The 27,388-nt window shown below is 37.0% G+C and overlaps 1 protein-coding gene across 1 annotated transcript in view; it reads right to left on the bottom strand.

Moving 5' to 3' along the window:
- The window catches only part of IPP (intracisternal A particle-promoted polypeptide), a 40,034-nt gene that overhangs the window by 4,295 nt on the left and 8,351 nt on the right, over positions 1–27,388 (bottom strand). The window contains exons 3-8 of the mRNA XM_029230869.1: positions 24,849–25,280; positions 18,951–19,106; positions 17,238–17,405; positions 13,726–13,863; positions 12,430–12,552; positions 10,019–10,239 (exon numbers count right to left, since the gene is read on the bottom strand). Of these exons, the coding sequence (XP_029086702.1) occupies positions 10,019–10,239; positions 12,430–12,552; positions 13,726–13,863; positions 17,238–17,405; positions 18,951–19,106; positions 24,849–25,280 (1,238 nt within the window). The remainder of the gene's footprint in view (positions 1–10,018; positions 10,240–12,429; positions 12,553–13,725; positions 13,864–17,237; positions 17,406–18,950; positions 19,107–24,848; positions 25,281–27,388) is intronic.

Raw genomic sequence — 27,388 nt, 5'->3', positions numbered from 1 at the left:
ATCTCTATTCAAGATTATACTGGAGGGTCTAACGAGGGCAATTAGTAAAGAAAATGAAATAAAAGCCATCCAGATTGGAAAGGAAAAAATAAAATGATCTCTAATTATAGATGACATGATCTTGTACATAGAAAATCCTAAGGAATCCACAAAAACAGTACAAGTGCTGCAAGGTTTCAGGATATAAGATGAATATACAAAAATTGATCAAATTATTATACACTAGGAATGAAAAAAGCTGAACATGAAATTAAGAAAATTCAATTTACAATAGCATCAAACGTAATAAAATATTTAGGAATAAGTTTAACCAACAAAATGCAAGATACTGAAAACTATAAAACACTGTTGAAACAAACTGAAGAAGACCTAAATAAATGGAAAAACATCCCATGTTCAAGATGAAAAGACCTAATATTGTTAAGATGGCAATACTCCCCAGATTGATCTCATATTCAATGTAATCCCTATCAATACCCTGCTGGCTTCTTGGTAGAAACTGACAAGCTGATCCTAAAATTCATATGGAATTCAAGGGACCCAGAACAGCCAAACCAACTTTTAAAAAGAAATTCCAAGTTGGAGGACTCACAATTTCTGATTTCAAACCACAGAGCTACAGTAACTAAGACAGTGTGGTAATGGCATAAGGATAAATATATAGATAAATGAATAGAATTAAGAGTCCAGAAATAAACCCTCACATTTATGGTCAACTGATTTTCAACAAAGATACCAATACAATCAAATGGAAAAGAGTCTTTTCAACAAATGGTGCTGGGACAACTGGTTACCACATGCAAAAGAATGAAGGTGGACCTCTTCCTCACACCATATACAAAAATTAACTCAAAAATTAATGAAAGACCTAAATATAACTGTAAAACTTTAAAAAAAGAGTAGGCATAAATCTTCATGATCTTGAATTAAGCAATGGTTTCTTAGTTATAACACCAAAAGCACAAGCAACAAGCGAAAAAAATAAATTGGACATTAAAATTAAAAACTTTTGTGCTTCTAAGAATACCATCAAGAAAATGAAGAAAACCATAGGATGGGAAAACAATTTTGCAAGTCATATATCTGACAAAGGACTTGCATCTAGAATATATAAAGAACTCATATCCAGTAAGAAAAAGACAAATAATCCATTTTAAAATGGACAAAATTAGAACAAATTTTTCTTCAAAGAAGGATAAATGACCAATAAGCACATAAAAGATGCTCAACCTGGGCTTCCCTGGTGGCGCAGTGGTTGAGAGTCCGCCTGCCGATGCAGGGGACACGGGTTCGTGCCTCGGTCCGGGAAGATCCCACATGCCGTGGAGCAGCTGGGCCCGTGAGCCATGGCCGCTGAGCCTGTGCGTCCGGAGCCTGTGCTCCGCAGCGGGACAGGCCACACAGTGAGAGGCCTGCGTACCGCAAAAAAAAAAAAAAAGATGCTCAACCTAATTAACCATCAGGAAAGTACCAGTCAAAACCACAATGAGATACCAGTCCACACCTACTAGGTCAGCTATAATAAAAAAAGATAAATAATAAGCATTAGATGTAGAGAAATTAGAACCCTCATATACTGCTTGTGGTTATGTAAAATGGTATAGCCCCTTTAGAAAACAACCTGGCAGTGCCCCAAAAGGTTAAACATAGAGCTACCATATGACCTAGCAATTCCACTCCTAGGTATATTCCCAAGAGAAATGAAAACATTCAGTCCACAAAAAAAACATGTACACAAATGTCCATAGCAGCACTGTTCATAATAGCCAAAACACTGAAACAACTCAAGTGTTTGGTTTGTGAATTATATTTCAATAAAAAAATATAAAAATAAAAATCCTTTCTACTTATAAAGAGAAAAAAGTAAATTTAAAAATCTTTAGGTTTTGAATGTTTTAATAACCAAAACTAGTTTAAGAACCATAAAATTCAAATAACACTAATCCATATTTCATAAAATATGTTCCCTGAAACACTTTTCTTCCGCAAGATGTTTCACAAACAAAAGTAAGGGTTGTGTGGTCAATTAAATTTGAGAGACTTAGCATAAAGATTCATGAAGTATATTATTTAATAAATTGTGTAAAGAAGTCCTGTAAGAAATGTATTCAACTTTGTTTAATCCAAATTTCCCTAAGTATAATTGACCAGGGCAACTCATGTTACCAAATTCCTATTAACAATGCAAAAAAATAGTATCCCATGGCAATTAATTTGGAAAAAATTTGTCTAACCTATAAGTCTATGGCATAACACGCCTTGTACTTCCATTATCCCAGCACTTAATAAACTGTAATGCAATTGTTTGTCTATTTATTTCTCTATATTCCCCACTAGAATGTAGGCTTCTTGAGAGCTGGGGCCTTATATATTTAGTTTGCCTTTGTTTCCCCAGGTCTGTAAGTATTTGTGAATGAATAAATGGACTAATAAACAAATGCATGGTAGAACAGTGACTCAATGACGATACAACCTACTTTCTCTTCTTTTCCTAGCATAATTGCATCAACCTAGTAACTGAGGGCATGAGAGAATAATGGGGCGCTCATATGGGCAATGATAAGATGGGTAATATGCAGAGGTGGCAGGTGGAGAAGACAGCTAGTATGGTAGGTAGATTTGTTTCATTGAACAAATAAGTAAATAGAGAATACCAGGAGCCAAGTTTTTAACTGATAGAGAAGGTATTTACAAACATGGGAATGGCGAAGGCCTGAAAGAATCTGAGGTATACTGGAATTGGTGCTATCATTGTGAACTCATGGTTTTATAACATATATGCACAGATATAGAAATACTTATAAATGAATATGTGTGTGAATACATATATACACATATATACATTTGCTGTTTATGTTTAGCTGTTTACTGAAAATACCTAGAAGCAGCAATACCCCAGTAGCAATGAGTACTCTGAGTGCCTAATCTTGGTTTCTAAATACTGTCCTTCACTAAGAGGAACTAATGCTTCTTGGAGAAATGACTGATTCCAGGGCCAGATCAGAGAAGTATAAGCTTTCTTGTACTTGAAATATTTTGTTATGCCAGATAGTAAAGAAATGCTCAGTGAATGATGGAATCATGTTAAAAGGACGAAAACAGAATGGATTTTTACTTTCAGTCATGATAGAGTAATTGTTACCAAACTTGCCCTCCTACCATAAAGACCTAGAAAACTCAACAAACTATATGAAATAAAGTCCTCAGACAATGGACAACAGGCAATGAAAAACTGTGATTCAGAAAAAGAAACAAACAATGTGAGCTTCATGGTTGTCCAGGCTTTCTGCCTGGAGGGCTTTGTGAATAGCAGTACAGGGAAGGGAATCCCAAGCAGAGTATGACAGTCAGCTGATCCAGGAGACAGAAATCAGAGTTTAGAGAGGATTATGCAGTTGAGACATGCAAGGAAGAGTGCTAGAGGACAGAGGTTCCCCTGAGTCTGGCTGAATACCCCTAAACTATGCATGCATAAAATGAGACTCTATGAAAGAAAATAAAAATAATAAAAAATAAAAATAAAAACAACAAAGAGAAAGTTAAAAAAAATTTTTTAAGTGGAAAAAGAAGAAAAAAAAATGAGCCCCTATGAGAACAGTCAAAAAACAACTAATAGGAGGATGTGACATAGTTAGACATATATTTGGTCTCTGACCCCAGTTCTTGACACAGAGCTCCTAAATCCCTTGGAATTTCCTGGGTGATAGGAATGTCTCCTCCTTAATAAGGCAACTCTTGGCAGGATCCTGTATAACCTCAGGATGGGAGCCTTTTACCAGAAAGATCAAGCCCAGATTAGAAGCTTGGAATGTTCAGTCCATACCCTATCATCCAGGGAGGAGAGAGGGGCTGGAGGCTGAAATAATAATTGATCATGCCTATGTGATGAAGCCTCCATAAAAATCCCTAAACTATGGGGTTTGGAGAACTTCTGGTTTGATGACCACATCCACATGCCAGGAAAGTGATACCCCAAACTTCACTGGGGCAGAAACCTGTAATCAAGACACTTCTGGATCTTGCTGTATGTACCTCTTCATCTGGCTATTCATTTGTATCCTTTATAATAATATAGAATATAAAAATTATATATTCTATTCTATTCTATATTCTATTCTATTATTCTATATTTATAATAATGTATAATATCCTTTATAATAAACTGGTAATAGTTAAGTAAAGTGTTTCCCTGAGTTCTGTGAGCCATTATGGTGAATTACTGAACCTGAGGAAGGGATCACGGGAACCCTTAATTTGTAAACAAGTTAGTGGTTAACCTGAGGACTGGTGTCTAAAGTGAGGGGCAGTCTTGTGGGACTGAGCCCTTAACCTGTGGGATAGTGTCAGAACTGAACTGACTTGTAGGACACCCAGTTGGTGGTGTCCACAGAGAATTGGAGAAGAGCTTGGTGTGGAAAACCCACACATTTGGTGTCAAAATATTGTGAGCAAAGAAACAGTTTTCCTTTCAAGGAGTTGTAAGCTTAACAATTCTCAGAGCTCACACAAGACTGGATGATATTCTAGTTGTTGTTTTTTATATCTTTATTGGAGTATAATTGCTTTACAATGTTGTGTTATTTTCTGCTGTACAACAAAGTGAATCAGCCATATATATACATATATCTCCATATCCCCTCCCTCTTGCGCCTCCCTCCCACCCTCTCTATCCCAACCCTCTAGGTCATCACAAAGCATCGAGCTGATCTCCCTGTGCTATGCCGCAGCTTCCTACCAGCCATCCATTTTACATTTGGTAGTGTATATATGTCAATGCTACTCTCTCACTTTGTCCCCGCTTCCCCTTCGCCCCCAGGGTACTCAAGTCCATACTCTACATCTGCGTCTTTATGATATTCTAGTTTTGACAAGCCAAAATGAAGAGACCTTGTTGAACAGCTAAGGCATACAGTAGAGAGTCAAGAAGGGCCATACTTCAGTGGTAGGGCTAAACTATACCTAAAAGACCTAGATCTTCTAGACCTTCCCTACAAAGCTTAAAAACAAGTCTCAAATAAATCAATCTTATTTGCAAATAATTTAACTGCCTATCAAAACTAAACTCAACACTTCTTATAGGAAGAAGACAAAATCCAAATACTCAACAACATAACATTCACAATGTCCAACATCCAATCAGTTACTAGAAATGTGGAAAAGCAAAAACACTCTGACTTAAACCAGGAAGAAAAATTTCAACAGATACAGATCCAAAAATGACAAGATAATAGAATTAGCAGACAAGAACTTTAAAACAGACATCATAAATATATTCAAGGATCTAAAAGAAAACATGAAAATGATGAGGAGAGAAATGGAAGACATTTAAAAAGCAACAACCAAAAAGATCTTCTAGAGCTAAAAAATATAATACCTGAAATGAAAATTTTCCTAAATGGAATTAGACACTGCAAATTAAAAGTTTAGACATTGATTAATGAACTTGAAGACACAGCAAGAGAAACTATCCAAACTGAAGCACAGAGAACAAAGTTTCAGTTATGCAGGATGAGTAAGTTCTAGCAATCTAACGTACAGCATGGTGACTATAGTTAAGAATACTATATTGTTTTTTTGTGTTTTTTTTTGCGGTATGCGGGCCTCTCACTGTTGTGGCCTCTCCTGTTGTGGAGTACAGTCTCCGGACGTGCAGGCTCAGCGGCCATGGCTCATGGGCCTAGCCGCTCTGCAGCATGTGGGATCTTCCCGGACGGGGGCACGAACCCGTGTCCCCTGCATCGGCAGGCGGACGCTCAACCACTGTGCCACCAGGGAAGCCCCTATACTGTATACTTGAAATTTACTAAGAAGGCTGACCTTAAGTGCTCTCACCACACACATAAAAAAAAGGAAAAGGGAGCTATGTGAGTTGATGGGTATGTTAATTAGCTTGATTGTGATAATCATTTCACAATGTATACATATAGCAAAACATCACACTGTACACCTTAAAATCATACAATTTTTTTTGTCAATTATACCTCAGTAAAGCTGTAAAACAAAACCAACAAAAACAAACTGAAGTACAGAGAGAAAAAGGATGGGAAGAAATTAACAGAGCCTCAGTGACCTATGGGGCAATATCAAGTGGCCTTACATGCATGTTACTTAAGTCCCAGAAAGACAGCAGGAGAATATTTGAAGGAATAAGGCTGAAAACATTCCAATCTGATGGAAGCTATAATTCCACAGATTCAAGAAGTTCAATAAATTCCAAGCAGGTTAAACACCAAAATCCAACAAGACATACCATATTCAAATTACTGGAAGCCCATGATAAAGAGAAAAATCTTAAAAACTGTCAAAGAGGGACTTCCCTGATGGCCCAGTGGTTAAGAATCCATCTTGCAATGCAGGGGACGCCAGTTCGATCCCTGTGGAACTAAGAGCCCACATGCCACGGGGTAACAAAGCCCGCACGTAGCAACTACTGAGCCTGGGCACCACAACTAGACAGAAGCCTGCGCACTACAATGAAAAGCCCACATGCCACAACTAAGACCCGATGCAGCCAAAAAATAAATAAATATTTTTTTAAAAAACTGTCAAAGGAAAAAAAAGACATTACATACATGGGGAAACAAGGATAAGAATGACTACTGACTTCTCATCAGAAACAATGCAAGAACTAACAACATTGTAAATCAACTATATTCCATTAAAAATTGAAAAAGAAACAATGCAAGAAGTTAAGTAAACAACAATGTTAAGTGATGGGGGAAAAAAAGAACAACCTAAAATTCTATACTCAGCAAAATATCTCTCAAAAATGATGGTAGAAAAATAGTTTCAGAAAATGAAAGCTTAGAGATTCATTGCCAGCAGACCAGTACAAAAAGAAATATTAAAGGAAGTTCTTCAGGCTAAAAGAAAATGATATGAGATAGAAACTTAGTTGTACACAATGACTAGAACTAGAAATGGTAAATATATGCATAATTATGAAATATTTTCTCAACAAAATTTACTTATATATAATTGACTGTTTAAGCAAATATAACAACAACATATTGTGGGGTCTACTATATATATAGTAGTAAAATGTACAACAATAGCACAAAGGATGGAAGGGAGAAATGTAAGTACGTTTTTGTAAGTTTCTTACATTAAAAGTGAAGTGCAGAACTTCCCTGGTGGTGCAGTGGTTAAGAATCCACCTGCCAATGCAGGGGACACGGGTTCAAGCCCTGGTCTGGGAAGATCCCACATGCCACAGAGCAACTAAGCCTGTGCACCACAACTACTGAGCCTGAGCTCTAGAGCCCACGAGCCACAACTACTGAGCCCGCGTGCCACAACTACTGAAGCCTGCGCACCTTGAGCCCGTGCTCCGCAACAAGGGAAGCCACCACAATGAGAAGCCCGTGCACCACAACAAAGAGTAGCCCCTGCTTGCTGCAACTAGAGAAAGCCCATGCACACTAATGAAGACCCAATGCAGCCAAAAAAATAATAATAATAAATACATACATACATACATAAAAATTCTTTAAAAAAAAAGTGAAGTGGTAAATCATTAGAGAAATGCAAATCAAAACCACAATGAGGTATCACTCACACCAGTCAGAATGGCCATCATCAAAAAATCTACAAACAATAAATGCTGGAGAAGGTGTGGGGAAAAGGGAACCCTCTTGCACTGTTGGTGTGAATGTAAATTGATACAGCCACTATGGAGAACAGTATGGAGGTTCCTTAAAAAACTAAAAATAGAACTACCATACGACCCAGCAATCCCACTACTGGGCATATACCCTGAGAAAACCATAATTCAAAAAGATACATGTACCACAGTGTTCACTGCAGCACTATTTACAATGGCCAGGACATAAAAGCAACCTAAATATCCATTGACAGATGAATGGATAAAGAAGATGTGGTACATATATACAATGGAATATTACTCAGCCATAAAAAGGAACAAAACGGAGTCATTTGTAGTGAGGTGGATGGACCTAGAGTCTGTCATACAGAGTGAAGTAACTCAGAAAGAGAAAAATACCGTATGCTAACACATATATATGGAACCTAGAAAAATGGTACTGATGAACCTAGTGGCAGGGCAGGAATAGAGACGCAGATGTAGAGAACGGACTTGTGGACACAGGGTGGGAAGGGGAAGCTGGGCCGAATTGAGAGAGTAGCACTGACACATATACACTACCAACTGTAAAATAGATAGTGGGAAGCTGCTGTATAGCACAGGGACATCAGCTTGGTGCTATGTGACGACCTAGAGGGGTGGGATGGGGAGGGTGGGAGAAGGCTCAAGAGGGAGGGGATATATGTATACACATAGCTGATTCACTTTGTTGTACAGCAGAAGCTAACGCAACACTGTAAAGCAATTATAATCCAATAAAGATGTAAAAAAAAAAAGTGAACTGGTATGATATTATTTGAATGTAGATGTAATGCATTAAAATACCTATTATATATAATGCAAACCCAAAAGCAACCACTAAGAAAAAGAGTGAAGAGATATAGTTAATTGGACAAAAGAAATAAAATGGAATACTAAAACAATAACAATATAAAGACAGAAAAGGGGACTTCTCTGGTTGTCCAGTGGTTAAGACTCTGTGCTTCCACTGCAGGGGGTGTGGTTTCGATCCCTGCTTGGGGAACTAAGATCCCAACATGCCGTGTGGTGCAGCCAAAAAAAAAAGACAGAAAAGAGGAAAAAACAAGGATGGATTGTGTAAATAGAAAAACAGCAAAATAAGAGTCTAAAACCCAACTGTATCTATAATTACATTATATATAAATAGTAAAAATTCTAAGGAGCCCATTTGAAAGTCAGAGATTGTCAAACTGTAGGAAAAAACAGACCACAACTATGTATTATCTTACAAGAGATGTAGTTTTTAAAGACATAGATTTAAAGTAGAAGGAAAGAAAAAGGTATACAATGCAAATACTAATCAAAAGATAGCTTGGCTACCTTAATATCAGATAAAATAGACTTCAGAGCAAAGAATACTGCCAGAGATAAAGAAAAACATTTCATGGCTATAAAAAGATCAATTCATCAAGAAGATATAATAATCAATGTATACACATTTAATAACAGAGATTCAAAATATGAGAAGCAAAACCTGACGGGGATGAAAGGAGAAACAGGCAAATCCATAATTACAGATAGAGATTTCAACACTTCTTCCTTAGTAATTGACAAAACAATTGAACAAATTAGAAAAACTAGGGAAGAGAATTCCCTGGTAGTCCAGTGGTTAGGACCCTGCACTTCCATTGCAGGGTGCATGGTTTCAATCCCTGGTCAGGGAACTAAGATCCCACAAGCCTCACCGTGTGGCCAAAAAAAAAAGAAAGACTAGAAAAGACCTGAATGCTAACCAACTTGACCTAACTGACATTTATAGAACACTATTCTCAACAACAGCAGAATACAAATTCTTTTCAGGTGCACATGAAACATTTACCAAGACAGAAATCACATAAAATATGCTCTGTGATCACAGTAGAATTATATTAAACCAATAACATAAAGATATCTAGAGAATCCCCAAATATTTGAAAATTAAATAAAATACTTGTAACAACTCATTGGTCAAAGAAGAAATTACCAGGGAAATTAAAAGCTATTTTGAAGTAAATGCTAACTAAAATACAATATATCAGAATGTGTGGGATGCAGTTAAAGCAGTGCTTGAAAACAATTTAGAGCTTTAAAGATTTATGTTCTAGAAAAAGAAAGGTCTAAAAATCAATCATCTGAGTTTCTACTTTAAGAATCTAGAAAAAGAAGAGCAAATTGAACTCAAAACAAATAGAAGAAAGGAAAGAAACAGTAATAGTAACAGAAATCAATGAAATAGAAGATGGACATCAATAGAAAAAAATTAATGACACCAAAAGTTGATTCTTTGAAAAGAAAAAAAAAAGAGGGAAAAAACCTATAAATAATATCATGAATGAAAGAATACACAGCACTACAGATCATTACAGACGTTAAAAGAATAACAGGACACTAAACAATTGAAATCATCCAACCTACCTCTTCAAAGGAATATTTTTCTACAGTGTGAAGAGCATCTTGTGTCTCATTCCACCCTCCAATAGAATAGATGCAGTCATTGAGTGCAGCCACCCCAAGATATGCTCTTCTGGTTCCCATTGGAGGAAGTGGAGACCAACGCTTGGAAAGTGGATCATAAACTTCAAAAGAACAAAGCTCTATTCCTTCATTGCTGATGCCCCCAATCACATAAATTAAACCTGGAAATGGAATATTTTTGCTCAGATGCTATAGAAAATAGGATACAAATAATTATAAAAAGTAATAATTGTGATTTAAGTTTGCTATCTGATATTATACTTAATGCAGGGCTTACAATATTCTTTTAAGAGAGAAAATTGACTTCTGTCTAGTTTATAACAGCTCTCATTTAAGCATGTTACAAAGAATTAGGGGTATGAATTTAAAGTGGCATTGAAGGGCTTCCCTGGTGGCGCAGTGGTTGAGAGTCCTCCTGCCGATGCAGGGGACACGGGTTCGTGCCCCGGTCCGGGAAGATCCCACATGCCACGGAGTGGCTGGGCCCGTGAGCCATGGCCGCTGAGCCTGTGTGTCCGGAGCCTGTGCTCTGCAACGGGAGAGGCCACAACAGTGAGAGGCCCACGTACAATAAAGTGGCATTGAATTTTCAAAGAACTTAATGATGCTATAACAAAACAATTTGTCAGACAAGGATTTCCGATCTTATTGTTTGCTTAATGATCTCAAGTTCCAGATCCACTGCTACCACATATAGGTAAAAAAGGATGGGGAGAAGGATTTGTTCCCCCTTAAAAACTGTCATACACTTAAACTGGGAATGACACGACCCTGTTGGTGACAACCTAACGGTTGCTCAGATGGACAAAATGAATTTAAATTAGAATAGTTTATGGCTAGATTAAGGTATCAGATACTGTACAGTAGACTGTAATTCACAGAGTTCCTTATTAAATTTAACTGAAAATAATGGTTCTGACAATCAACAATTATTTTTTTTGAGTATCTACTGTTGTTCCTAGAGGTCTAAAGTGAGAAGTTATAAGGAATGGCATTTTTAAAAAATTTATTTATTTGGCTGCACAGGGTCTTAGTTGCGGCACACAGGATCTTTGTTGCCGCGTGTGGGATCTTTGTTGTGGCATGCGGGATCTTTAGTTTCAGCATGCAGAATCTAGTTCCCTGACCAGGGATCGATCCCATGCCCCCTGCATTGGGAGTGCAGAGTCTTAACACTGGACCACAAGGGAAGTTCCAAGGAATGGCATTTTAAGAAACATGAGCTAAATGTTAGTAAACTTGGGTTCTAGCTCCAGCTTTGCTAGTAACCAACTATGAGAAAAGACAACTCACAGCCTCCTGATCTTCAGCTTCCTCATCTAAAAATAAAGGGGTACGGGGCTTCCCTGGTGGCGCAGTGGTTGAGAGTCCGCCTGCCGATGCAGGGGACACGGGTTCATGCCCCGGTCCGGTCCGGAGTCTGTGCTCCGCAACGGGAGAGGCCACAGCAGTGAGACCCACGTACCGCAAAAAAAAAAAAAAAAAAAAAAAAAAAAAAATAAAGGGGTTGAGTTGAAATAGAGAATCTCCAAGATGCGTCTCTAGCTCTATGATTTTAGATGGGAAGATAAAAATAATAAATAAAAAACAATTAGAGAACACTATAATATTAAACAATATAACATAGTCTGCACCATGTAATTTGAGTATTTAGCTGCTAGCAGAAATCTGAGAAGGTACTCAGAAGGCAGAAAGAATTTCAGCTGGGAACAGAGCATGCTGAATTGTCACATAACAATGGGCAGACTGCTTCCTACTCTACAGGTACATGTAAATCTGTTCTCCATTTCTGGACAGAGAATAAGGTTCTATTTGAGAGTGCTTATTAATTACCTCTCAGTGTATAATAGACAATTACAATTAAAATAACATCTGTATACCACTTTAATATGTAGTACAACATTTTTCAAATCTGTGATAGCATTGTGTGTGTACTGAATCACAATGTATTCTATAAAAAAACACTGAAGAAGCCTATGACACTATGAAGATTGTTTTTGATAATCTCTCCCTACTTAGAAATATATACTAAGGCCTACAAGGGAGAGAAAATAACAATAATGGATGACAGTTCAAATGCTTATTTTGCTAATTAGGTATTTTTGCCCATCTGGAATTCTTAATTCTAGCTTTGTTTATTTTGGGGAAAAAATGATTATTTTGGCAATACAGAAATAAAGATATAAGAGGTTTAAAAATATAGGAGATTAGAAGCAGAATTTCCACACTGTTAGTGTCAATTATTCAAAACTAACAGACATAAAATATACTTTTGTTAAAATAAAGCCTCATGCTCAAACAGTTTTTTTAAGAAATATATATTCAGGAAAAATATTTTATAAAGCAATTACCTTGCATTTCACAACACCCAAAGTAGTAGCGTGACATAGCCATGTTGCCAACTACTTCCCATTTATTTTCATCGGGATCAAATCGTTCAATGGTGTTCCCTATCTCAGCTCCAACCCAACCACCTGAAACCAAACAGAAAAATATTATTTTTGGAATAAAGGAATTTTATTTATGAAAAACACCTTAGAGGGACCTCCCTGGCGGTCCAGTGGTTAAGAATCCGCCTTCTAATGCAGGGGATGCTGGTTTGATCCCTGGTCGGGGAACTAAGATCCCACATACTGCAGGGCAACTAAGCTCGCGTGCTCTAGAGCCCACGCGCTATAGCTAGAGAGAAGCCCGCCGGAGTAACGGAAGATCCCACGCACCGCGAAGAAAAGATCCCACATGCCACAGTGAAGGTCCCGCGTGCCACAACTAATACCCGATGTAGCCAAATAAATAAATAAATATTTAAAAAGAAAAACACCTTAGAAAACATCTAATCTGACAACTTTATATTATGGATGATTATCCTATGGACCAGAGAGGTTATCTGTCCAAGATCACATGAAAAGTTAGAATTTGATTGTAAGTAGAACTTGGGTCTTTTAACTCTCTGCCTAGGTTTCACAAGAGATCTTTTTTTTTAATATTTGGCTGTGTTGGGTCTTTGTTGCTGTGCGCTGGCTTTCTCTAGTTGCAGTGAGCAGGGTCTACTCTTCATTGCGGTGCACGGGTTTCTCATTGCAGTGGTTTCTCTTGTTGTGGAGCATGGCCTCTAGGTGCACAGGCTTCAGTAGTTGTGGCACGTGGGCTCAGTAGTTGTGGAGCACAGGCTTAGTTGCTCTGCGGCATGTGGGATCTTCCCGGACCAGGGCTTGAACCCGTGTCCCCTGCATTGGCAGGAGGGTTCTTAACCACTGCGCCACCAGGAAAGCCCTCACAAGAGATTTTTTAAAAATAAAGCAAAACAAAACCAAAAACTTCAGTCTATTGCATAGGAAATATGGTACTTTGCAAAACAACTTTTTGAAACAACGTCTGTGTATTCAGAATGTTTATCCTAACCATGAAATTTAACTAGTCAGCTAAAATGCTCCCCTAGACATCTCATCTATATTTTATGTCCATCTCCTTCTAAGAATTCCATACTTGGCAATATCTCCCAAGTAATATAATTTTGAGAATAAGAACTTTTAAAGCTAAAAAGACACAAGTTTGTTATGGGAAGGAAGGAAAATTTCTAAAGTAAGCAGAATTTGACTAAGAATTTAAATAATATTAGATATCCTTAAATTGGAGAGTATAATTACCCAAAGCATAGATAGCCCCATAACACACACACACTCCCAAGCCACAGCGGGGGTGATTCATTGAAGCTACAGTTGTCCACTGTTTAGTAACCGGATCATAGCATTCAGTACAGTCAAAAATCATTGAATCCTTTTCACCTGAGTTAAATAAAAGAGACACATATGAGAAGATTTAGTAATACTAATAGCCTAGAACCACAATACAATATTCAGCAGCATTCTGTGTTGTCAGAAATTCAATTATTATGTCTGATTTTATACTATTCTTTAAAATTTATTTGCCCACCAAGTGTTATTTTGAATCCATAGCACTGTCATTTATTAAAACCCACTTAATGAAGCAAAGTGGGCTATTATCTATTTCTAATTCTACCACCCAAACAATCCATGTAATTTTTGAGGATACAATTTGCATTTTAACACTTCTATATTTTCATAGTTTAGATAGCTGGCTCTGCTACAATTTGAGTTTTAATGCAATGCTTATCTAGCAACAAATAGAAAATGAAAAAAACATTTTAAAATACCACTTAAAATAGAATTTTAAAATATACTATACCTAGGAGTAAATCTAATCAAAGATTTATAAGAACTTTGTGGATATAATTTATAAATTTTATTTAGATAAAGTTTTAAATTAAGGAATATCTAAATAAGTGAAGAGATGTATCATGTTGATGAGTTACAAGTGTCAATGTAAAGATGATTATTCCCAAAATGATTTATAGATTTAATGAAATCCCAGTTTTTAAAAAACCCTTTCTTTCTTTTTTATTGTATTTAAATACACATAACATAAAATGTACCATGTAAACCGTTTTTAAGAATACAGTTCAGAAAAAAAAAAAAAGAATACAGTTCAGTGATGTTAAACACATTCATATTGTTGTACAGCCATCACAACCATCCATTCCCATAATCCTTTTCATCTTGTAAACCTGAAACTCTATACCCATTAAACAATAATTCACCATTCTCTCCTTCGCCAGCCCCTGGCAACGACCATTATACTTTCTGTCTTTTTGGTTTTGACTACTCCAAGTATCTCATATAAGTGGAATCATACATTATTATTTTTAAAAACAGATTTGATAAACTAATTCTAACTTTTATATGGAAGTATGAAAGACCTAGAATAGCCAAGCACTCCCAAAAAGAATAATAAGGAAAGAGAAAATGCCCTATTAAATAAGCCTATCAGACTTAAAATAGAGCTTTAATAATTAAGATAGGAATAAACAGAGAGACCAGTAGGAAAGAAAGGAAATTCTAGAAACAGATCCACACATATATGATTACTTGGTATATGACATAGTTTGCATGACAGAGCAGTGGGGAAACAAAAACGCTGGGAACTGGTTATATATATGGGGAGAAAAATGAAACTGGTTCCTTACTAATACTATCCGTAAAAATTCAATTACAGGTGAATTACAGACATAAATGTAAATGGCAAAACTATAAAATTTTAGAAAACAATAAAGGTATATATCCTCATGACTTTCCAGTAGACAAAGGATTTCTTTAAAACGATATAAGAAATACTAACCATAAAGGGAAAAAAATAATAGAGTTGGCTACATTAAAATTAAAAACATTCATTTATCAAAAGATACCATAAAAAGAGTAAAAGATGAAGCAGAGGAGTAGGAAAATATATTTGCAGCACATATAATCTTATGAGGGCCTAGAATCCTGATGTATACGAAACTCTTACTGTGCAGAAAAGAGTCACCATAAAGCCTAAAACTGCCTATGGTTAGAAAGGCTTGCTCACAAGGTTGACCCTTACCTGGAGTCTGGGAACATGGCTAGTAAAAAGTTCCCTACACTCACATAAACTTTTCCCTAAATGATAACAGTGGCTTTTTGCAGTGGTGAAAATGTTCTGGAATTAGTGGTGATGGTTGCACAATTTTGTGAATATACTAAAAACCACTGAACTGTACACTTCAATGGTGAATTTTATGATATGTGAATTATATCTTAATTTTTAAATATAATACTTAGAATATTAACCCAGATATGAATGTATCGAAAAGGAAATAAACTATTGACTGTGATTATCTCTGGGTGGTATGATTATAGTATGGGTGATTTTTATTTTCTTTTTCATATGCTTCAGGTTTACCAAATTTTCTACAGCAAATCTGAATTACTTTGGTAAAAAACATTTATTTAAAAATTATATATTAAGTAATATGTTAAGATAGTAATGTTTATAGTATTAATAATGGCTAGTAAAGTCATATCAGTTTTTTTTTGTTTGTTTTTTGCTGTACGCGGGCCTCTCCCGTTGCGGAGCACAGGCTCCGGACGCGCAGGCTCAGCGGCCATGGCTCATGCGCCCAGCCGCTCCGCGGCGTGTGGGATCTTCCCGGACCGGGGCACGAACCCGTGTCCCCTGCATCGGCAGGCGGACTCTCAACCACTGCGCCACCAGGAAAGCCCAGTCATAGCAGTTTTGACGGGCTCCCATCTGTACTTCTGTGGTATCAGGAAAGGGGATACATATATATGGAAGTGTCGCAAAGGACACTGTGACCCTAGGTTAAACTGGAGAGAGTTCACGCAATGCAACTGCCAAAATGTACATAAAAAGAACTATTAGAGTTCTAGCCAAAGATTATATAGAGTTATAGTCTTTATACTGACAGATGGTTATTGCTCAAAACTCTAATTTCTTTGTTAGGATTTTCAGATGCACCATGACATTTATTGATTTAATAAACAGTTTTTGAGTGATGATTATGTTCCCTCCAAAAGATAAAAATCAAATATTCCCTACATCTCTCTCATTTTAAACTGACGGTATCATAGTTGGAAAAAAATAATATGATTTTTGATTTACAGCTTTCAGTATTTTAGAATGACCCATAGAAATAAAGCAAAAAAATTGGCTGTAAAGGTTAGAGATGATCTACCTAGGCTGGTTGCTATAAAAACAAATTATTCAGAAGTAAATATTTATATCAAAGGTGTTAGTATTTATTTCTCTTTAGATCCCTCTCTAATAATTATTTCTCTCCCAAATTCAAATCCCGTTTTAATTTTATTCATTAATCATTTTAGAATTTATAGTAATAGTTTCAGAAAACACAGTGATTTTAATCAAGAAATATATCCCAATGTCTAGCTGACATGGTTTTTATACATCCCACTGCCCAGATACTTGGTTAATTTAAAATGATTCATAATGCAGCTCTCAGAATTAAAAAAATTTTTATCACAAATGTTGATCTAAATTTTGGCACCACATTTTCATAAACAACTTTTCATTAAAACCAAACCTAAGTATTTGCCTTGTAATAAATTACCGTGTCCCTCTGGTATAAAATATTCAATATCTTATGTTTCCTTTTTCTTTCATTCATTTATTCAATAAATATTTATTAAGCACAACGGTATCTGCATACACCCCATAGTATCTAGCAATATATATAAGGCATATAAGAATGCAGTCAACTTAGAGCTAGAGACTAATAAGGGAAATAAGACATTTTCATTATTACCTCCAATTGCGTAGACCATCCCTCCCAGAACTGCTACTCCCAGTCCACATCGAGCCTGATGAAGTGAAGACACAGTGGTCCAGTACTGGCTAAAGGTGTCAAAACGTTCTACACAACTGAGGGCTCTACTATCACTCCAACGACCCCCCTGCAACCGAGTATATCCACCTGAATAAAGGAAGGAAAGGAGGTACACAGCAAATCCCTTACTGCTAAATATGGAAATGGTAGTAACAAGAAAAATCTAGCCCTCTATGTCTAGACATTCAATATAACTACTGCATAGTAAGTAATAAGTGCTTTAGAGTCTGCCATATATACATCTATTATTCTTAAATGTGCCAGGTCCTGAAAGATTATGGCTTAAAATGCAATGAGGTCAACCACAATGTTCTACCACCTGGTCTTGGTTATAATCAAATGTTAGATGAAACATAAATCTAGGAACTGGTTATCTGTCTAGTTAGGAAGTTTCATTGTGACTTCTATTAATGTCTTTTTCAGTTAAATATAGTGAGTTGGGGCTTCCCTGGTGGTGCAGTGGTTCAGAATCCACCTGCCAATGCAGGGGACACGGGTTCGAGCCTTGTGCCGGGAAGATCCCACGTGCCACAGAGCAACTAAGCCCGTGCACCACAACTACTGAGCCTGAGCTCTAAAGCCCACAAGCCACAACTACTGAGCCTACATGCCACAACTACTGAAGCCCACGCGCCTAGAGACCGGGCTGTGCAATAGGAGGAGCCATGACAATAAGAAGCCCACGCACTGCAACGAAGAGTAGCTCCCACTCACCGCAACTAAAGAAAGCCCATGCACAGCAACGAAGACCCAACACAGCCAAAAAGTAAATTAATTAATAATAAAAAAAAATAGTGAGTTGAAATCCTTCTTTGACTGCACATCCCATCATTAAAAAAGTTTAGCCAGCACTCAAAAATTACACATTTATATATTATAGTATATATAAAATTATACAATGACATACATACTAAAAATTATACTATACATAAAGTTTTTATATATAATAAATTATATTATGTATATAAATCTGGACAATCTGTTGACATATATATATCAAATATTGATAAGGTTTAATGCTATTTTTTAAAAAAAATGGTGGGAATTCTCTGGCGGCCAGTGGTTCTGACTCGGCACTTTCACTGCTGTGGCCTGGGTTCAATCCCTGGTTGGGGAACTAAGATCCCGCAAGCTGCGCAGGGTGGCCAATAAACTACACAACACTACACTACACTACAATAAAATAAAATAAAAATGGAAAGGTTCATACGATATTCCTATGGGTTATCCTGCATATCCACACTTTGGAGACCACTAGTTCCTATCATCCCTAATGACCATCTAAGACGCTGTGAATAGTTAAAATGTGTGAGATTTATTTTCCTATTTCTCACAAGAATTCAAATATTTAATTTTTAAAGCAGTATATCTTAGGCAGTTATTTGATAATAATTGGGTATATAAGAACCCAAAGATTTAAATCACAGAATAACAGATGTCAAATAAATAGCTATTTATTCTTAGATGTGTCCACTGTACTATATAAATACAATTTCTAAATCTGTAGCCTGTATGTGAAATTAAGTATGCCTATCTGACATACCTGCACACTCTGACATGTATGATAACAACAAAAACTTAAAAGGTTTTTATCCTGAAAATAATTTCTATTACTTTTTAAAAGGTTCTCACCTACTGCATACAGGTACTTTCTTGCTTTCTTCCGAGGTCGAACCTTAGATGTCTGCAGAAAACTAGAAAATTTGTTCTCTTTGGGAGATTTGCACACCTCACAGTACTCTTTCAAAAGTGTTTGCAATGCAACACGAAGATTAAAATCGGATATTCCTAAAGCAATGTTGAAAAAGATAATGTTTTAATCAATTTTTAAATAATATTGAAAAGACATGTTGCCATGAAAATAAAATACATTTAACAATCAAAAAATGAAAACTCATCATCAAACAATGGAGTATGTTTCCAACAATACCAAGTATTATTTTTCTCACTGCTACTAAAGAATATATACTTTCCTTAAATCAAAGATTGTTTTAAAAAACATGCTTCATTAGATCCAATTTGAAAACACATGTATGAGGATCTCTAAACAAAGATGCCAAGTAAAACAGGAGCACAATTATCTAACAAAATGAAAAAATAAAATTGCCCAAAATTCTATACTTACAACCTGCTAACAAAAGGATATAAAATTATGTCATACACTTTGAAAATGATAGTCAAAGCAAGAAACAGAAGATTCTGGTCGGATGAGGTCCATTTCCTAAAGACTTTGAGCATGATTGGGTAGGTTATTCTGCTCAAGGGTGCTTAGCTGAAAAGATGAATTGTGAATGAAAGCCAACCTGTGTCCCACTTGGCAAGCTATAAGAACTGGCCTCCGTGAAAGGGCACTATCTTCTAATTTGCACAAAAGCACCACATATGCCAGTAAGGAACTGTCTCTAATCCTTGTCTGTATGTCCAAAAAACAATATTGAGGAGAAAAGGTCAACTAACAAAATATTGAGAAGTCTCACTAGTAACGTAAGAATCTGGAGAAAGGGCAAATAGCAGATAAAAAGCAGAACTGAGAAGTCAAAGAACAAAACCATTAAAAGAAAAATCCTTTACAGGCCCATCGGTAAAGATAGGGAGGATCACCAGGGTTTGCCATTTAACAGAGCTTAGTGGTAGCCAAAATCCACAGTAGTGAGACACATCCTTGGCTGGGATAAGTAGGTCTTGAAAACAGATCAATACAGTAGTAGGATCTTACAAGAGAGACCTCAGAGCCCAGGCCCCCAAGCAAGGACCTCAGCCTTAGCAGATCTCTATTCTTTCACTACCTTATGCCTCAGGCTAGAAAGAAGTGGTGAGAACACAACACAGAGCCCTCAAATTTTACATGGGAGAAACAAAGTAGTTACACTAAGGTAGAAAGGGTGTCAAAGAGAATTATCAGAGCAAGCAGGTTTGAACAGAGTTGCCCAAGTTAAGAATGAGCAATATATCATGAAAAAGCAATACAGCTATGTAAATATACCCCAGGAAAAAGAAGAGAAAGAGACTGAAGAATTCAGTCTGGAAGAAAACATTAGCCACAAACAGAAACAAACTCCCCATACACAGGATAGAATTATTTAAGAATACAGATCCTATATAAAAAAAAGAACTCAAAGGCAAAATGAGATGCATCGTGAGCTTCCCTGGTGGCGCAGTGGTTAAGAATCGCTTGCCAATGTAGGGGACACGGGTTCGAGGCCTGGTTCGGGAATATCCCACATGCCGCAGAGCAACAAAGCCCGTGCACCACAACTACTGAGCTTGCACTCTAGAGCCTGCAAGCTACAACTACTGAGCCCGCGTGCCACAACTACTGAAGCCCGAGTGCCTAGAGCCCGTGCTCCACAAGAGAAGCCACCGCAATGAGAAGCCCATGCACCACAACAAAGAGCAGCCCCCGCTCGCCGCAACTAGAGAAAGCCCATGTGCAGCAACAAAGACCCAATGCAGCCAAAAATTAAAAAATAATAATAAAATAAAATGAGACGCATTGCTGAGGAAACAAAGTGAGAACTGAAATGACAGTAGTGCAGAGTTAATAAATTGGAAACAAGAAACTCATCAGAGAAAAATCAAATTAGCGATTTGGAGTAAAGACTTGAGAAAACTGTGAATATAGAGCAAAAGACAAAATATTTTAACATTAGAAGATGATAAATATGAAAGACAAAAAAGTTCCAGTGAAAGGATGAAGACTACCAAATGAAACATTAAAGGTGTTAGGAATTTCATACAGGAAAAATTTCCCAAAATGAAATTAAAATTGAACCTTTAAAAGGAAAGGGCGGGGACGTCCCTGCCAGTCCAGTGGTTGGGACTCCACTGTGTGGGGACGTGGCTTTGATCCCTGGTTGGGGAGCTAGGATCCCGCAAGCCGCAAGGCTCGGCCAAAAAAAAAAGGAAAGGGTATTTGATATAGTCTAAGGAAAAATGGCAAACTTTAACACAAATCAAGAATAATGGGGCTTCCCTGGTGGCGAAGTGGTTGAGAGTCCGCCTGCCGATGTAGGGGACACGGGTTCGTGCCCCGGTCCGGGAAGATCCCACATGCCATGGAGCGGCTGGGCCCGTGAGCCATGGCCGCTGAGCCTGCGCGTCCGGAGCCTGTGCTCCGCAACGGGAGAGGCCACATCAGTGAGAGGCCCGCGTAACGCAAAAAAAGATAATTCTTTAGGCATCCAAGCAGAAACAGCAAGTCATAAAAAAAAAAAAAAAAGAAAACCATGCCTTACAAACTTGGGGTGGGCTGGGGGAATCATCATAAATTAATAATATTATGCCCACCCAAATTTCTGTTAAATTAAAAAGCAACAGGCAGAACTTCTCAGATGTGAGAAAAAAAAATCAGGAAATAACAGTTACCATGAGCCTTCCTTGAAAAAAATACTTAGTGATGAAATCCAACCGACCAAATGATGAATCAAAAAAGAAAGCTCAGGGCTTCCCTGGTGGCGCAGTGGTTGACAGTCCACCTGCCGATGCAGGGGACACGGGTTCGTGCCCTGGTCCGGGAAGATCCCACATGCCGCGGAGCGGCTGGGCCCGTGAGCCATGGCCACTGAGCCTGCGCGTCCGGAGCCTATTGGGAGAGGCCACAACAGTGAGAGGCCCGCGTACTGCAAAAAAAAAGAAAGCTCAGGGAATTCCTTGGCGGTCCAGTGGTTAGGACTCGGTGCTTTCACTGCTGTGGCCTGGGTTCAATCTCTGGTCGAGGAACTAAGATCCCACAAGCCCTGCTGCGCTGCCAAAAAAAAAAAAGGTCAGGACTAAAAAGACTATCGTTAAAAAAACTGGTAGAGAGCATTAAATCCACTTAAATACAGAGCAAAAGCACAGAGCTAGGGGAATCATGATTGAAAAAAATCTATGTAAAGGCTGTGTAAACCTTGAGGGGGGTAGGGAGAAAAATAACAATGCTAATTACCTCATTTTTCTTAGCAGAGAGTCTAAACTTTAAAATTGAAACACAAAATGAAACTATGGTTTCCCCTTTTAATGATTTTCATCTTTTGTTTTTAACTCTACAAAAACTTTTTAGAATGAATATTTCTTGGGATAAAGAAACATTTATCTGAAATTAGTTATTACTTTAGTTTCTTCTTTGTTGATTTTTAGTGAGATTTAAATACATTTTTGTAGTATAAATAGTATGATAGAATGATTCTTATTCTTATAAATTTTTTTTTCTATCCATCCATGCAACCATACACCCACCTATCATCCATCCTCCTACACAGAGACATCTAGAATGATGTTTAATGAATGTTAATTATAACTGGCTATTTCTGGGTGATGGACTTGGGTGATTTGTTGTTTTTTTTATACTTTATTACCTAAACTTTTTATACGAGTATGTACCATTTTTGAAAAGTAAAATCATTCTCTAAAATGCAAGAAAAATATATGTTATCATATATTAATAATATTAAATTGCCTGAATTATTCCTGTAGTAAATATAAAAAATATACACCGGGGGAAAATCTACACATTTCACATAACATAATTTAACCATTTCAATTAAGTCTCTTGCTCCTTCACTGAATTTTGTGGTAGACTCTCATTATTTTTCTGTATAAATTGTCCATCTTTTCTCCAATATGATCAAAGAGATAAAGTTTCAAAAATAGTGAAACATATTAAGGTTAACTTTAAAAAAAATCCTCCATTTATTTCTCCCTTGCCTCCCTGCAGTTTTACTCCAGTAAAATATCTTTAGGTGATAACTATTGGGCAGTGCAAGTCTTAAACACTGTATTACAACACTAAAAAGCTGTAGGAAGACATGTCCCAATTCTAGGGAACTTTCCTTTGCTCCTAGCAGAGGAACTTTCCTTAAGCACTCTGTATCTGCAGCACTTGGGAAAAGCCAACTCAACCATGAAAGCCTTTGTTCCACTCCTAAATTCTCACATGATACATGCAAAAATGTGTCTGGATAATTTCTCTCTTCTTGTTTTACCATTTAAATACAGCCAGTCTTCATTTTTTGTGGATTCCTTACTTGTGACTACATCTACTCACTAAAATGGATTTGTAACCCAAATCAACATTCACAGCACTTTCCTTGTAGTTCACAGACATGCCACAGAGTGGCAAAAAATTTGAATCACCTAACATGCATGTTCCCAGGTGAGACTGAAAGAGGTGACATTCTGCCTTCTTGCTTCAGCTCTCACTATAAACAAGTGTCCTCTTCACACTCTATTTAGTGTCATGGTTTTCACATTTGTGTGTTTTTTGCTGGTTTTTTCACTGTTTAAAATAGCCCCCAAGCATACTGCTAAAGTGCTGTCTAGTGTTTGTAAGTGCAAGAAGGCTGTGATGTGCCTTACAGAGATAATGGATCAACAACATATAATATTAAATGAGGTAGTTCTGAAAGACACACACATAAAACAAAGTTATGTATTGATCAGCTGACAAAAATGTTGTAACCAGAGGCTTGTAAGAACTTACCCTGTATTTCCCTAGGAACAATGGCTCAATATTTGCCAATTCAGTGTTCTTGGCAAATTTATAGAGGATAACTACCGTGAATAATGAGAACTGAATATATATGAATAATGAGAATTAACTGCATATACATTAATACAAGATATCACTCAGAAAAACCTACAAAATTCTGTTAACACTGTTAAGAATGGGAAAAAACTAAAAATCCACATTAAATATAATTCGTTCACAGAATTACAACTTTAATGCTAGTATTGTATTTAATTCATAATAAAATATTTGTAATTCAGTCACATCCTAAATCTTCAGTGCATGACAAGAGTAAAACCTTCAAATCTTGAAACCAGGTCCAAAGTAGTTTTTAAAAGTAAATTTAGTTATAATTTTTCCAATATAAAGATAAAATTTATTTTATACTATGGTGAAAAGTATTTTCAAAGTTTAGAACCTAAATATATTCAAAGGCTACACAGAAGCTATATTATATCAATATACAATTCATTTTATAATGAGAGGAGTTACAATATTTATTGAGTTTTGGTTTTGTGTTTAGCATATATGTTTTCCTCAAATGCTGGGTTTTGGTGAATTTTTCAGTGGCAAGAAGAAATCTTACACTAAAATAATTAGTACTGCCAAAAATAGCACTAGTATTTTAACTCTGTCAGTAATTTTATCTCCCTTGGTACTTAATCTCAAGAAAGTATTTAAAGATTTGATTAAAATAAGGGGTAGAAATACTGAAGTACTGGGACTTCCCTGAAGGTGCAGTGGTTAAGAGTCCACGCTCAATGCAGGGAGCGCAGGTTCGATCCCTGGTTGGGGAACTAAGATCCCACATGATGCGTGGCGTGGCCAAAAACTTAAAAAAAAAAAAAAAGAAAGAAAGAAAAAAAGAAATACTGAAATACTACTATCTACCCACAAAACACAGAAGTTGTATCTTGCATATAATAATCATTCAATAAATGTCTGCTTATTGAACTGAAAAATTAAAACACTATCACGTTTCAAACAGAGGAAAGGTCACTGGATAATTAACTGACTAACTTAACATGAAACAAAAAAATTACCTTCTATATACTTTAAAAGCCTCTGAGGAGGTAATAAAGGGAATCGAATTGGGTCTAGCACTTCCACCACATGTTTTCTTCTCTTTCCGAGATCTTTCAGAATCCACTGCATTGCAGCTAAGAAGACCTGGTATTCATCCTCGATGCTAAGCTCTTCACTTCGCAAAATTTTGATCAACTGATCTTTTGTAAGTGCCAGGAACTCTTCCCCACTATGAACCTCCAAGAAATGGACATGAATGTAGTTTTCTGTAAATTCCAAAAGATCATGGCAGGCAATCTGCTCAGAGAACTGAAAGATCCCAATGCAGTTCAGTGGATCAATTTGTCCTTTCAGAAATTCACAGCAAAGATTAACAACTTCAGTCAACTGTAGCATGTCTGCTGCAACAATCAGCTCTTGGACATTATTCACTCCTATGTTCACTATACCTAGGGAAGTAAGGAGACAAAATAACCAATAAAATAAAATAAACATTTGACTTATATTCAAAGACCATTATATTCAATACTTGATTCCACTGATAGCTTAGGCTTTGCCGGGTAGATACTAAGTATAAAGGCAACAAAGAACTTGTAGAAAGGTGCAGAACTTAAATGATAATGGTACCTACCCCACATTCATGTAACACTTAACAATGAACCAGGCACAGCATTAATTGCTTTATACATTCACTTAACCCTCACTACAACCCCATATAATAGGGTTTTTCCCCTTATTATTATTATTTTTTAATTAATTATTTATTTATTTTTGGCTGCACTGGGTCTTCGATGCTGTGCGCGGCCTTTCTAGTTGTACTGAGCAGGGGCTACTCTCTGTGGCAGTGCGCAGGCTTCTCATTGTGGTGGCTTCTCTTGCTGTGGAGCATAGGATCCAGGCGCGCAAGCTTTAGTAGTTGCAGCACGCGGGCTCAGTAGTTGTGGCTCGCAGGCTCTAGAGCACAGGCTCAGCAGTTGTGGTGCACTGGCTTAGTTGCTCCGCGGCATGTGGAATCTTCCCGGACCAGGGCTCGAACCTGTGTCCCCTGCATTGGCAGGTGGATTCTTAACCACCATGCCACCAGGGAAGTCCCCACTTTCATATATGTTTATAATGTTTATAATGACTTTGGGAAGACATCAAATACTCAATTATATTTAGAAGGGAAAAAAACCACTGTAATTCTACCTAATAAGGATAAACTCTCCATTCAATCTTAAACTTTCCCTTTATCCCTTTAAAACATTCAACTAAACTATGTGTCTAAAGTTTGTATTCCCAAATAGATTTATAAACTCTGTTGGGGCAAGGCTTGTTCTTTCTGTATTCCCAATGCCTAGCACACACTAGGTGCTCAAAAAAATTATTATATATGAATGAATGGCCAAAGACATTATGGTGAGAGGAAGACTATGGCTTGATGAATGCAAACAGGGGTTTTTTGAAAAGTATAGGAAATGGAATCCACCATGGGAATAAATGGTAGTGGCTGCAGAGAAAACTGCGATAAGACTTAATTGAATGAAATGAGAATTCACTACAAATTTGGAGAAGATAAGATCATGGGTTGTGATGGAAGGTAACTGAATGACTGCTACTGGATGAAACCAAGAGTTACTTGAAAGTACTAAAAAGAATGCCCTACAGCTTAATAAGGCTTTACAGATTATTAAAAGCACTTTTACAGCAACAAAAAAACTAACAACCCAATTGAAAAATTGGCAGAAGACCTAAATAGACATTTCTGCAAAGAAGACATACAGATAGCCATCAGGCACATGAAAAGATGCTCAACATTGCTAATTATTAGAGAAATGCAAATCAAAACTACAATGAGGTACCACCTCATACCAGTCTGAATGGCCATCATAAACAATTCCGCAAATAACAAAGGTTGGAGAGAGTGTGGAGGAAAAGGAACCTTCCTACGCTGTTGATGGGAATATAAGTTGGTGCAGCCACTATGGAAAACAGTATGCAGGTTCCTCAAAAAACTAAAAATAGAATTGCCATATGATCCAGCAATTCCACTCCTGGGCATATATTGGGACAAACCTATAATTCAAAAAGATACAAGTACCCCTTTGTTCATGGCAGCACTATTCACAATAGCCAAGACCTGAAAACAACCTAAATGTCCACTGACAGATGAATGGATATATATACAATGGAATACTACTCATCATAAAAAAATAAAAAAGAAACAGGGACTTCCCTGGCAGTCCAGTGGTTAAGACTCTGTGCTTCCACTGCAAGGAGCACAGGTTCGATCCCTGGTCGTGGAACTAATATCCCTCATGCCTCGAGGCCAAAAATAAATAGATAAATAAATAAAAATAAAAAAGAATTTAAAAATTTCATTTGCAGCAACATGGATGGACCTACAGATTATCATACTCAGTCAGAAAGAGAAAGACATACCATATGATATCACTTATGTGTGAAATCTAAAATACGACACAAATGAACTTACCTACAAAACAGAAACAGACTCACAGACATAGAGAACAAATTTGTGGTTACCAAGGGGGTGGGGGGTGGGGGAGGGATGGGTTGG

Source organism: Monodon monoceros, unplaced genomic scaffold (assembly GCF_005190385.1).
Source record: "Monodon monoceros isolate NGI ecotype Baffin Bay Population unplaced genomic scaffold, NGI_Narwhal_1 Super_Scaffold_18, whole genome shotgun sequence".
NCBI lineage: Eukaryota > Metazoa > Chordata > Mammalia > Artiodactyla > Monodontidae > Monodon > Monodon monoceros.
The sequence above is the reverse complement of the archived record's forward strand: the minus strand, read 5'-3'. Positions and strand labels throughout refer to the sequence as shown.